At 43.7% G+C, this 14,468-nt stretch overlaps 1 protein-coding gene across 2 annotated transcripts in view; it reads right to left on the bottom strand.

The window, feature by feature from the left end:
• Window positions 1-14,468, bottom strand: part of NECAB1 (N-terminal EF-hand calcium binding protein 1) — a 1,270,485-nt gene that overhangs the window by 343,719 nt on the left and 912,298 nt on the right. For both annotated transcript variants that reach the window (XM_069220455.1, XM_069220456.1), the window contains one exon: window positions 2,481-2,602. In XM_069220455.1, coding sequence (XP_069076556.1) covers window positions 2,481-2,602 — 122 coding nt within the window. The remainder of the gene's footprint in view (window positions 1-2,480; window positions 2,603-14,468) is intronic.

The following is a 14,468-nucleotide window of genomic DNA, read 5'->3' as shown; positions in this document are numbered from 1 at the left end:
TGGGATCTTAACAGAGATGGCTACGTCCTCCCTCCATGAAGTTCTATATGGTAACCTATGTCAGATCAATTCTTAGTCGTCCTATGCCTGCTACATGTCTGGTTAATTTTTCCACTGCTGTTAAAGCCTTAGCCATTCATTAAACTAGAAACTTCAATGCACCAGAACATACAGCACTGCAACTAGAGGCCAACAGAGGAAAAGCTATAAACACACTGAAAGCGACATACAAAGACTATCTCTCAATTAAAGAAGCCATTATTAATGCATCAGTTGGGGTCTGGTGCAACCTTATGTTGTCTTAGGTTTAACGTTGACTAGAGGTTTAGGTGAGCCAGATGGTTTTGTTCAACTTGGCTGAACTAGCATAAAGTCACTTACCTTAGTATTTACCAAACCGTTTTCCATAGGTTTTACAATGTTTAGAAACATAAGCAAAATTTTGCTGTTGCTTTTTCTCCAAGAAAGTTTGGGGAAAACTGGATAGGGTTGATTCCCTTGACACTGTGCTGAGCGGCATTAATTTACTATTGAATAAGGGCATAATGTGCCACCTGAATACCTAGAGGCAATCACATAAAGACCACAGTGAATAAATTATGCTATGTAGAAAATAGTAAATAAAGACACTGATAAAGTAATGAAGTAAGGCCTCTCCTGGTTGTGTCCATAAAACTGACAATTTGTCCTAAGTTTTTGTCCAGAATTTTGGCCCTTTGTCCTAAAGTTTTGTCCAGACTTTTTACCTTTTGCACTGAATTTTTTAAAGTCCTGTCTGGAATTTGCCTCGATATGAAGTGGTCACCCTACCTACAGCACTACGTGAAAGAGCATACAAGACTCGACCCAAGCAGAGCCTTCATCCTCCCTCTCCTCCAGCTGAAGTGCAGCCCAAGGCCAATATCGGTGTGGGCTCCCCTCCTTGGTGGACAGCCCTGGGCCAATAGCAATGCCTCTCAACACCCAGAACACATCCCATCAAAGCAGTCATTGCTCCCCCAAGGACTCCTTCTGGCTCCCCTGTCCCTTTCTCTGCCCTTTGACTGCTCGTGGAACTCTCCCTAACATTTTCTACATGTTCTGAGCAGACAGCATGTTTGCATATTTGTTCCTAGAATCCGTAATTAACATACAGTAAAGGGTCCAGTATTCCTGGGTTTGGGTAGTTTTTTTCCCATTTCAACAATAAAGCTTACATTTTTCTGAGTTTGGTTCAGGGATGCCAGTCAGAATCAGCGATTCCGGCTCCATGATATCTCTGCACCAAATTCCAAGAATTTTGTAATCAGGCCCAAAGGAGGTAGACATTTCTGAATTACTTGAATTTCTGCTCCTAAAAGCCAATGGGTCCATATATGTTGGTACACAAAAAATGTTCTTCTTTCTTCATAAAGCCGTTCTGCAATTCACCAAAAAATGCTAATTCTCCTAAATCACTTTTTTTTTTTAAGGGAGCCTCCTTGATTTTTGCCTACCGACAACTGGTGAAGCCTGTGGATCAGGAGTTTGATAACCTTCATCAGCGGCGGACACAGAAAATCTCAAGGGGACGGGTGGGCGTTAGGAAGATTTTTTTTTTTTTTAAAGTACCTGTTTCTGTCTCCGCTTCCTGCCGCCTTGCTCCTTCGCTCTTTTTCTTGTGTCCCAGCATGCACTCGGACACCAGCTCAGGCTCCCCAGCAATCTTGGTGCTGCTTTCATGCTAAACCTAGCATGAGAGCAGCACCAAAAGCGGCTTGTTCTGCCACTCAGACAGTGCACTGGAGTCTGTGCACTTTTTCCAACTGTAGCACAGCCGGGTTGGAGAAATCTAAGTGTGCATGTGTGTTTGGCCAGCCTGAGGCGCAATTAGAAATGCACAAACTGCACTCCTCCTCCCATTTCTCTCGGCCCGGCCCCTCCCCTTCCTTCACATGGTGCTGGCTGAGCCAGGAGCTGAAAAATAAAATGGTAATGATAGATTGTTTTATTTTTCAGTTCCTGGCTTGGCTGGGGTTGACTCTAAACATTGCGATTGACCCACCCCTGCCCTTCAGTACTGTCTTCGCCTTTGCATGAGATTGATAACATAATAGATATTATTAAAATGAATAATAGTAACACTTAATACTGACAGCACTGAGAAACAGCAACAGACTGCCTTATATATATGAAACACAAGTTATTATACATAACAGGGTGACAGAGAACAGTGTAGTGCAAATTAGTAGCGACTAAACAACATAAAACTACTCAGGCAGTTTATGCAATCTGTCCCAACATCTCTGCATTAAAATATAGATAATATGATCACCCATACCCCTCGGATGTAAAGTAGAACAGTTGCAAAACATTTTAATGACGGGCGAACTACATGCTTATCACATTCCGTAAGTGGCCTAAGAATTCTATTGGCGGTGAAAGATGTACTTTAAAAAAAAAAAAAAAAGTCCTTATCACTACAAACATAAAATAAAATGAAAATAAACCAAGCAAAGTACCTGGGCTGGCGATGTTAAACTGAGGGCTGTTTGGTGACAAACTGTTGTTTCTCTGAAGTCTCCGATTTGATCTTTTCCCCACCCTTGGAATTGACAAGACCTCTGGCTTTGTTGGTCCTTGTCTGCAAATAAACACAGATAATAGATAATATGTGTGTCAGGTTGTTATCTGCTGTCTGCAAGAAAACATTGCCCCTGGGACCACAAAGCTTGAGACAGGATGCGGCTTTTGAAGTCATTATCACCTCGCCCGTGTTTCTGACATTAATGTGTTAGAGACGAGCACAGAACAGTGGGAATCCTGGCTGCAGTACACACAGAGCTCTTGTAAATCTGCAGTTCAGCCTGACACTGCTGTCACTGTATGGTTCAGCGCCATGACGGGATCAGATGAAGGGGTCTGAAGGGACTCTAGGCTCAATATATCACCCCCCACATTACATGGTTTTTTAACGAGAACCAAACTGAAAAAGAGGGGGGATGGACGACCAGTTGAGACTGCTAAATTTAAATAGAGGAAATATTTGAACCAAATAATACATATAATACAATGATGTGCATATATATATATATTTTTATTTTTTATTTTATTAAACAATACACAACATGTTCCTCTGTTTAGGTTAAATAACCGCCCATAAAATGAAAAAGAATACATTTTGTAGACTGCAGATACCCAAATTATCCAAATTAACAGCGCCCTCCTAGTGGATCTATAGAGTTTTTGTGAGCTTCATTTATTAATATCTATGGATAGCAATTGTATTATGCAGATTAAAAAATATACATAAGCAGCTTACGCTGCTAAAATCGGCATTGAAGTCACTGGCAGGACATTGGTCTTTGCTGTCACATTTAAAGGTAATGGAACTAGTAGCATGGCCATCTAAACAATGCATAACATGACCATGCTTTCGCATTAATTACTTTGCTTTATTTTGCACCTGGAAAAATCTGAGTGCAAATGACTAGAACGCGTGGTGGCGCCTTACTAAACTGTCTTCCGACAAAGACATTTACTCTGGGTGTTGCTTGTAAGATAACTGTTAGACCTGACAGCTTTAGGGTGGTCACCCCCAACTTTTTGCCTGCCTCCCTCCATTTTCTTGACACCGTTTTTGCTGCCTTAGGACTCTGCGCAATTTACCACTGCTAATCAGTGCTAAAGTGCATACGCTCTCTCCCTAAAACATGGTACCAATGGTTCACACCCAATTGGCATATTTGATCTACTTGTAAGTCTGTATTAAAGTGCACTACATGTGCCCAGGGCCTTTAGATTGAATGCTACTAGTGGACCTGCATCACTGGTTGTGCCACCCACATATGTAGCCCCTTAACCATGTCTCAGAACTGCCATTGCAAGGCCTGTGTATGCAGTTTCACTGCAACTTCGACTTGGCATGTAAAAGTACTTGCCAAGCCTTTAACTCCTCTTTTTCTACATAAAAGTCACCGCTAAGGTAGGCCCTAGTTAACCTATAGGGCAGGGTGCTGTGTAGATAAAAGGCAGGACGTATACCTGTGTGTTTTATATGCCCTGGTAACTCCTAAATTCATTCTCCACTGCTGTGAGGCCTGCTCCTCTCATAGGATAACATTAGGGCTACCCTCTAATAATGATTTAGTGGTAGATTCTGATTAGAAAGGAGTAGACAGGTCGTATTTAGTATGGCCAGAATGGTAATACAAAATCCTGCTGACTGGTGAGGTTGGATTTTGTATTACTATTTTAGAAATGCCACTTTTAGAAAGTGAGCATTTCCCTGCACTTAAATTCCTTCTGTGCCTTACAACCTGCCTCCAATCCACATCTGGGCTGGGCTGGTTGACAGCTCCCTTGTGCATTTCACCCAGACAACCACAAACATAGGATGCTCAGTCACACTTGCACACATCTGCATACTGAATTGGTCTTCCTGGGCTGGAAGGTGGAGGGGCTTGACACTTACATTTCAAAGGCTAGTGGCCTGCCCTCACACAAAGGACTTCCACACCCCCTACTGGGACCCTGGCAGACAGACTTGTTCTTAAAGGGGACCTTGTGCACTTCAAAACCACTCTTTGAAGTCTCCCCCACTTCAAAGGCACTTTTGGGTATATAAACTGGGTCCCTGACTCTTCCAACTCAGAAACTTCCTGAGACAGATACTCTGAACCAGACCCTCCAGCCTGCCAAGAGGAGCTGCCTGGCTGCCCAAAGGACTCACCTGGACTGCTTTGCTGTGAATGACTGTTGCCTTGATGTTGCCCTGCTGCCTTGCTAACCTCTGGCTCTGTTGAGAAGTGCTCTCCAAGGGCGTGGATTGAGCTTGCCTCTTGTTTCCTGAAGTCTCAGGGCCAAAAAGACTTCTCTTGCAAGGAACTCCTTGTGTGGTGAAAATCAACCCACAGCCTGCCTAGCGGTGAAAGAATCAACACATCACCACTCTGGAACGACGCAGCCCGGCTCCCCAAGTGGAGATCGACGCAGCGTGAGTGTTGTGGACGGAACTTTGACGCACAGCTCACCGGATCGACGCAGCACTGAGCTGGAACAATGCAGCCTGACTTCTTGTGTGAGAAATCTATGCAGCACCTGCAGTTTGACAGAAACTCTGCAGCATTGCCCACCGGATTGACGAAGCACCTGTGACTTTGTCCAGCTTGCCCAGGATGTCCAGGCATCGTTCTTGGGCGTCAAAAGACCCCGCATCGCAAAGAGGATTCAAGCTCCCGTGCCAAAACTTGACGCAAAGTCTTGGCTGCGAGGAAAAGAATCGACCAACTTTCTGTGTGCACCCGGAAATCCGACGCACACCCTTGGTTTTCAACGCATCTCCTTCTCTGCAGTCTCTGTGCATGTAATTATGATGCATACCAGGTACTTTGTGCACACGAGACAACTGTTTTTTAAAGACTTAAGACTCTTCTTATCATTTCAAAAGTGATATTTGTTTTGACCTTGGTTCATTCAGATAAATAACCTATATTTTTCTAAACCTGTTTGGTATATTTTTGTGGTGTTTTCACTGGGGTATTGCATGATTTATTGCACAAATACTTTACACATTGCCTTCTAAGTTAAGTCTGGCTGCTCAGTACCAAGCCACCAGAGGGTGGGCATGGGATAATTTGGATTGTGTGTGGCTTACAATGACTAGGATTGTGGTTCCTACTTGGAAAAAGGTGTATACCTCTGCCATCTAGAGTTTCTAACACTACCACATACATATTAAGATAGAACGTCGACATTCTATCTCAGAAAAAATAGATCAAGCAGGAAACTCTATGAAAGAGCTTTCCAAAACGATGAAAGAGTTTGTGAAGCAACATGCCTGCAATCATTCTATCCCGGCTTCTCAATTTTTATGTGATTCTCTGGCAGATTTCTTTGATGACAAGATCAATGCCATTTATGACAATTTCCCAGCCGCTCAGAGTCAACCAAGTACTACTATAGATTTCAATTTGCCTTTCTCTAATAGTACCTCTACTTTAGAGAAATACGAGCCATGCTCACTGGAGCAGGGTCAAGCAATGCTGGCTGCCATCAAGTCTGCTCCCCTCATAGGACATATGCCCCCCAAGGTCACTTCCTCCTTAGCCCACTGTATTGACCATTTTTATCCTTCTCTAGACTCTGCCTCTCTCCCGTGTGAGTGGGCAGTTAAACACAGTAGAGCACTGAACTGGCTCAGGGATTTTCTCAGCAACCATACCCAAATTATCTCCATTGACTCCATTAGTTCCTGCCCTATGTGGCTCAATAAAGGAGTCCCACAGGGTTCCTCCCTGAAACCAACATTATTCAGTGTCTACATGGCCCTGCCTACGCAGATTGTTAGAACGTCTGGATTTGAGACCTGGCTTATGCTGATGACACCCAATTAGAAATCTCTTTTGGGCAGGCTCCAGATATGTCTAATACATGGTTTGCAGACTGCATGTGGAAAATTGTGAACTGGATGACCAACAACTTTCTCCAATTAAATGCCGAACAAAACAGGGATAGTGCTGTTTGGCAAGGCTCAGGAGTCTTGGTCAGCGGACTGGTGGCCTGCTTAATTAGGCCCTGCCCCTTGCCCAAAACTGTTGGCAAAAAATCTCTGGTGTTAATTTGGACCAGGCACTTTCTATGAAGGACACAGTCAACACAGTATGTGGCACCTGTTTTTCCAGTCTGTGTCTACTTAAGGAAACAGAAAATGTTTCCATTGCTCCCCGATTCATTAAAAAAAAACCCTAGTTCAGGCACTCATTACGATTGCCTAGACTAACATAATGCACTGCCAGTAGCAGCAAATGAGTCATTGCTGGCCAAATTCCAAGTGGTGCAGAATACTGCAGACCGATTAATTTGCAACCTCCCCTCTTGCTCATCCTTTGCACTTGTTTTGAAAGCCCTCCATTGGCTTCCTATGAGGAAATGGGACATCTTTAAACTGTGCTGCGTGGCCCACAAGGCAATAACCAAACAGCTTCCTTCAAACTTGCATGACATATTCAGTTTATACCAGCCTACGCGATTGTTTAGATCAGCGAATCGAGCTTTACTAAAAATCCATCGTATCTGCACCTCCAGATTTAGTGACAGATCTTTTTCATATCTTGCTCCACTCCATTGGAAAAACTTCCTTTGCAAATTCGGTTGTGCAAACATTTTCCAACATTTAAAAAACATCTAAAAACATGGATGTTTTAACTTGCCCACCTGCACTTGTCATTTATCGAGTTGCAGAGCACCGAAATATAACTTTCGGGTATGAGCTGTTTGCGCCATAACAAATGCCTTTAGCATGACGTTTTAACATTCCGGAGTGCATTCTACCAATACCAGAACAATATACAGAAAATAAAAAAAGTTTGTGAAGTTTACAAATTTGAAAGACAACACAGCTTCACTGTGTCATACTTGCTGGGAGCCTGAACTTTGAGTAAACAGACTGGATAATAAAATGATCTAGTACTGTTTTTCAGGATTGTGCAGGTCAGAGTTTGATACATTTTTGGAAGAAGGACGTTTCATAGGTTAGGAGCCAGCACAGAGAATAGTCGGTAACATAATTCACATAAATAGCTAGGGGACAAGGTAAATATTATAAAGATGGTGAATGGAATTCAATACGAGGGCTGCATATTGCGAATGAATTTGACAGATAGTTAAGGGTCAAAGGTGGAAATAAAATTAATTAAGATACAAAGACAGTGATACTGAAAATTTAAATACTCTGAAAGCCATTATGGGTGGCCAAAGTATGGTGAAAGACGCAAGGAAAAAAAAGGATCACTGACAGTCCTTACTCATTAAGAATGAGGGACAAATTACACATGTAAACCCACACAAACAGACTAGATTAAAAAAAAGTCAATGCTAGTGGGATTGGCAATTGCCATCATTAATCATATTCATATTCATTCATTCGTACAACTTTCTGAAAGTACATCAAACCTGTGCTCTGTGCTTGGAAGTGATCACACAATAACATAAAACATACAAGTGTATTTGATCAAAGACGGGGGCAATAGACAAATAGTAAGTTGTTGGTTCAATAAATGTCCTTTCTTCCCACACAACAAGGAAATCAATTATCAATGGGTTCCATTGCCACAACGTTTTGATCTGTGGTAAATGAGGGTCATCATCAGGACAAAAGGTTATTGAGCAGAGCTGAAATCTGCTAATAAAGATGCACTGGAATGAGTAACAGCTTCATTTCATTCATGTACATACCCATGTCCTATGAGTGCAGTTAATTACTCAAAATGCATCTGTGAGAGAAAAGTTGGAAATGTAACAGCATAGAGTGTGGTAGTACTATAAATGAAGGGCAGTCACAAGAAAAAAGAAAAACTCCTTACTCAACACAAATCAAGGAGATATTCTCCACCTAAAAAAATCATTGTCAAAAAAGTGAGGGTTATGTAATATGGGAGAGGTTAATCTTGATAAAATAATTGAATTCCAAAATAGGTACAAGGTACAGAAGAATTTCTGTACAGTCACCTACCGGGTTAGGTGCAACCAGGAGGGGTCCCGTCTTATTTAGAGTTTCACCTACACACACATAAAAGTTCACACTTCAAGAAGTGCTCCAAAGGTGTGACAAGCAGCCGGGCCAAGACCTAAATCCAAACAATATAGCTTGTTCCCAAAGTCCCGATAGAAATGTGAGATGAAGTTAATACCAGTGCATGACTGTAACAAAGCTTTAGAGTTGTCTTTTGCAGCTCAGTGTTTTCTCAATTAAGGCATAAACACTATAAAAACTTCTCTTTTACCCAAAGTTTTTCTTTCTTCATCATGGTCAGTGGGTTCTCAAATAGCGACAGGCAGCCCAACTTTAGTAGGTAAGATTTAAGATAGGAAAATCAGGGTATCACAAACTCTTTACCATATGTTAAAGAGCCCTCTTTAATTACGTGATTTTAGGTCAATGGGGATTCAACCGAGATGGAAATCTATAAAATCAGGGGTCGCAATCTTATATATCATGACGGAGGTAATGTGAAATGCAAGGTGGTATAGAAGAAGTGCAAGGTGGTACAGAAGAAGGCACCTGCAAAAACGACTCTCTTCAGATTGTAGGGTTGATGAGTTAATATAGCCCCACACACCTGCCTCATATATTGTGGTAGGTATGCACTGTCATTTATACATTTCAGACATAGGGAAAATAGGCTTACCTCTCAAAGAAGTGGGCAGTTTTTGAAAAGGACATGTTGATTGAATACATTTCTGATGCTGCACTGAAGCAGTAGACTTCCAGGATGAAAAGGAACCAAAAACTACCCTTCGATATGGAAAAGTGTTGCCTTTAAACATTCAGTTATTACCCAAATTGGAACTTTGAGTTAAACAGGACATAGTTTGTGATTTAGAGAGGTTGGTACTCAAATCCAATTTTTTACATAAAATCAGTGAAAGATATTACAAACTTCTCCAATTGCCCTTAGAGTGTGGGCAAAAAGTACCACGTCATCTGCATATAAGAGCGTGGAAATAGCAATCCCCTTAACATTTGGGACATCAGCACAACACTTCAGAAGATACAAATTCATATTGTTTATATATAAAATGATCAAAAGTGGAGCTTTCATACATCTTTGTTGAACTCTTCTTTTTAAAGTGAAAGGTCCTGTCAGTCCCTATTTCGGCCAAACCTTATCTGCATTGTAGCATTACAATGTAGGTCAGCAAAGTAAAAGATCAGTGTGGTGTCCAGGCCTAATTCTAATCAAAAGGACCACAACTTTGAGCAGTTTACCCCATCATTGACACTGGATAAGCCCATAAATACTAGGGGGTCATTATGAGTTTGGCGGTCTCATGACTGCCACGTTGGTGGTGGCAGTCATACGGCCAACAGGCTGGCGGAGAAGATCGCCAAATTATGACAATGGCAGTATTCCCAACAGAATACAGCCAATCCAATGCTTACGCCACCAGTTTGATCAGGCCACCATGGACGACGGTAGCCACCTGCATGCCGGCAGAGACCATGTTCCAGCTGGACAGATTACGAGGCTGCACACTGCCATGTTTTCCGCCATGGTTGCACCACCAAGGAAACCCTGGTGGAAACCAAATCTATAAAAGAAGTCACACCTTCAGGAACACATACTCATCTGGAGCCGCCATGGAACCTGAGGTACACGTCTTCCAGCTGCTCCTGCTCACCCAACAACTCTGGAACCAGTGATGACAACAGCAACTGCGAGTACACACACTTACCTGTCACTGTTGCAAAATACCAATGTACCTACGCACACACAACATACACATCCGGAATGGGTGGTGAGGGCGACACACACATGTAACCTCACACTGACAGGCACACTCACGGACAGCCATATACACACATGCACATACATAGTACACACACTACTGTCATCAAACACAAACGGCAGAAACACACACCAATCCACAGATACACAGCACCGGCACAGTCCCACACAACAAGAACACACCACCAAATGACACAACTACACCACAACCACAACAGCTCAAAAGCATCACTAAGCATCCACAATACACACCTTCACTTGACAATACAATGTAATACAACACAACACCAGAGAATGAACTCACACAATCACACATCCATACAAGGCATACGTCATACCACACAAACTCACATCACAACGGATCTGACATACCAATCTCCACACACACTCACGCATAGAGTACAATCACACAAAGGCACACAACACTGCAAAGAACACAAGTCAACATAAGCACAACACACAATACCAGCACAAATACGTGTCCCCAACGTATACATACCCATCACACAATACATACCCATCACTGCAGGACAAATGTAATGCACACAACCAGACATGCTGCCTAAACACAATTGGTAGCACAACCACCACACACACAACTTACTCACACACAAACAAAAGCAGCCAAGACCAAAACAGCCCTAATAAAAGAAAGGCAGGACAAAGATGTAACCTTTGGCCCAGGTATATGTTGGCCAAGACATATGTAAATAAATACATATAAATAGAAATTGGGTTGGCCCAGATATATGTAAATAAATAAATATATATACATAAATATGTACACAGATTAAGGCCATAGGCCAGTCCAAACACATATTTGCATCATGCCCATATGGCAATTCCATGTGCCCCAACTTGATTCCTGACCGCCATGTAACCTTCAAAGGAAGGGGCATCAAGGAGGCAGGCAGGCACAACATGGAATGGGGGGGTGTTTGGGGAGGGTTTGGGCTTAGGTTTGGGAGGGGAATCTTTGGGATGGGACTTGGGAGAGGCGGGCTTAGGTAGAGGCTCAGGGGAATGCTGGGAACTCTTGAGAGGGGTCGACGTCTTGGCAGGGTAGCGGCATGGGTACTTGCAGGAGGGCAGAGGTGGTCTTGGAGGTGGAAGGGCTGGAATTGGGGAGGGACATAGAGCATTCTGGGGTATCATGGGGAAGGAGAGGAGTACGGAAAAAAGGGAAAACTCAGAGAGGAAAGCTTTCTTTGACACACAGGGATGGGCATGGCAAAACTGTTTGGGATTGGAGGGAGAGGGATTGGTTGTAAGAGGTGTTTCGGTGGATGTCTTGGGTGCATGTGTGTGCGAGGTATGCTTGTGGGTGCTGGGTGTCTGTTGGGTGGGTGAGTGGGGGGTTTATGTGCCTTGGGAGGAGGGGGGGTGGAGGTGCTGGGAGATGCCATGGTGGATGGGTGACTGTATGTTGGGATGGTGACTGCAGGCATGGTGGATGTGCTGCATGTAGGCGTGTCTATGGTTGTGGTGTCTGCAGATGTGGTGACTGGGGTTGATGTCTGAGGGTCTGCTATTGTGCTGATTGTTGGTAGGATAGGATTTGTGGTTGGATCCATGAATGTTGGTGTGGTGTCTGCAGGTGTGTCCGGTGTTATGTCTGTGATGCAGGAGGTGATGGGGGAGTCAGTGCAGGTAGTGACTGTTGGTATGTCTGCAGGTGGGTGTTGTTTGTGTGTATGGCAGTGGTGGGTCTTGTGGTGCTTGTGTTTGTCAGCGGTACCCTTAAGTGTTAAGGTGGATGCATGCTTGTCTGTTTGTGTGCTTTGGCTGGGTCGGGGAAGAGGGGAATGGGATTGGGAAGAGGAAGGTGGAGGGGAACGGAAGACAAAGGGTGACTGGCTCCCACCAGTGTGGAGGCCAGAGCCTGAAAGGATCTATGTAGGCCAGCCAGTGCACTGTGAATGCCCTCCAGGAAAGCATTACTCTGTTGGAATTGAGTTGCCAGTCCCTGGATGGCATTCACGATGGTCGAATGACCCAGAGAGATCGACCTCAGGAGGTCAATAGCCTCTTCACTCAGGGTAGCAGGGCAGCAGGGCAGCAAACGGCAGGGGCAGAGGTGCCTGTGTCAAAGGAGTCACCCACCCTCCTGGGTGAGCGGGCAGGGACAACTGGATGGGGAGCTACAGTGAAGGTGGTGGTAGTAAGGGGGGTGGTGGACAAAGATGGTGATGGGGTGGTTCCAGATGGGTCCGCCACCTCCAGGGAGTGTCCACTGGAGGAGAATTCTGAGATGATGATCCTGTCTCCCCCGTGGCACTCCCCTCGCCCTCCGAGCCACTGGGTCCTTCGCTGTCGTGGTATCAGTACTCCTGGGCTCGTGGCCAGCAGCATCCCCAAATCACCTGTGCCCTGTCTCCTTCGCCTGCCAATGCTGATGCACACAAATAGAGAAAGAGGAAGAGAGAGATAGAGGGGGAGAGAGAGGGTCATCACATTCTTCACATGCACACATTACAACACGCACAACTCTAGGTATACATCTCCTGGCTAGGCAATCCCATATAGAAAACCACATATCCTACATCATGTCACATCCCTTTATGTAATCTCTCTCAATGACATCATAATCGATGTAAGAAAGCACAACTGGAGCATTCCATCAAATCACCTGTAAAGTTATGTCAGCATGCTCATCATGCCCTGACTAAAGCTGATATTCCATTCTAATCCTGGTCATAACTCTCCATACTCCTATCACCTTTAGGAAAAGCAGTTGACTGATCACACAATATCATGCATGTTCCAAATCAACACCTGACCAGTCCATGTCCATAAGTCATGTGCCATGCAAGTAAAGACAACTCTATTCACAAACGACACAGGACCTGCCATTGCAATTATATGCCCAGTTGAAACCTCTGTACATATATTACACAATGGTAACAATCTCTGATGAAGACACAACATGTGACAGTCCCATACAGGTGCTGTCTGATGTTTAGAATCCATGTCTGGAGAACAGCTATGTCAATACATGTACCAAATCATAGAGGAATAGCTGCAGTCACTGCACACAGATACACAGCATCACACCATACTTACATGTACAGCTACAAAGGCCTACATTGCACACATGGGACATCCACTGACAATCACAGAGAGCAGTGTAACAACAACTAAACAAAGGATAGCCAACTAAATCTTAATAGGGCACATTGCATTCCACCTGACATGCAGATACAAATCCACGACATGACAACATGAGTACACCAACATCGCTTACACTATTCCTGGCATGTGATTACCTGTACCTAAGTTCAGACAACACACATATCCCACTGAAAAGACATGTACACACGATGTACACATGGACCTACATGACTGCCATTGCACTTACTACATATCCCACAACACCTGTATGACAAATAGTAGTACAGCTAAACCATGACATCTCGAACTAAGAAATGACCCAAAACCATGTCCTGTCAACCTATTTACTTCAGCTAGGCGAAGGGTAGCAATAATTGGCCCACTAAAAAATATCTGCCCCCAAGTTACCATTGTTACATGAAGTGCACAGCTAATACCATATGTTGCACTAGTATTGGTAGGCCATTGGCAGACATAGCATGCACATTGTCAGAGGGTAGGACAGCCTAACCACTTACCTCGTCTAAAACAAGGGTATTGTGATAATAGTGAATCTCATGCTGTTCAATGGCATGGAAATGCATGGTAAGGCCAAATATAAACAATCAGACAGCCATAGTTAGATGTCCTTTTGTTACAACCTTCACATAACCCACAGTATGAATATGAAGGGACAATGGGGACACCTCCACAAACCCATATGTACAGTCCTATACTGCCCATATCTGTTGACTGATTGAGATACCAGCCTCACATGGAGTCAATACATGTACCAGGACAGAAGGTAACTAGGCCCTGTATCAAATATGTCAGGCACTCAGTAGCAAATAACACTGATCTACACAGATGGGAGTGTTCTGGAACCTCAGAGCTACATGTTCACATATTCAGATGTATGGACCTGGAAATACTAGATGGGAAGGATAATACAGCAGCTTGCGTGCATTTATATGGTTGGGTGGAGTCACACATATGGCAATGTCAATTGTGCATCTCCACATGCAGTCATAGATATAACTTGACTAAGGTGATCTAAACGAACACATGGCCAACCCTAATACCAGATCTCCATCTATTAGTCAGGCAATGTGAGTACGATGTATTGTCACT

This window comes from Pleurodeles waltl, chromosome 2_2 (assembly GCF_031143425.1).
Source record: "Pleurodeles waltl isolate 20211129_DDA chromosome 2_2, aPleWal1.hap1.20221129, whole genome shotgun sequence".
NCBI classification, from domain to species: Eukaryota; Metazoa; Chordata; class Amphibia; order Caudata; family Salamandridae; genus Pleurodeles; species Pleurodeles waltl.
The sequence above is the reverse complement of the archived record's forward strand: the minus strand, read 5'-3'. Positions and strand labels throughout refer to the sequence as shown.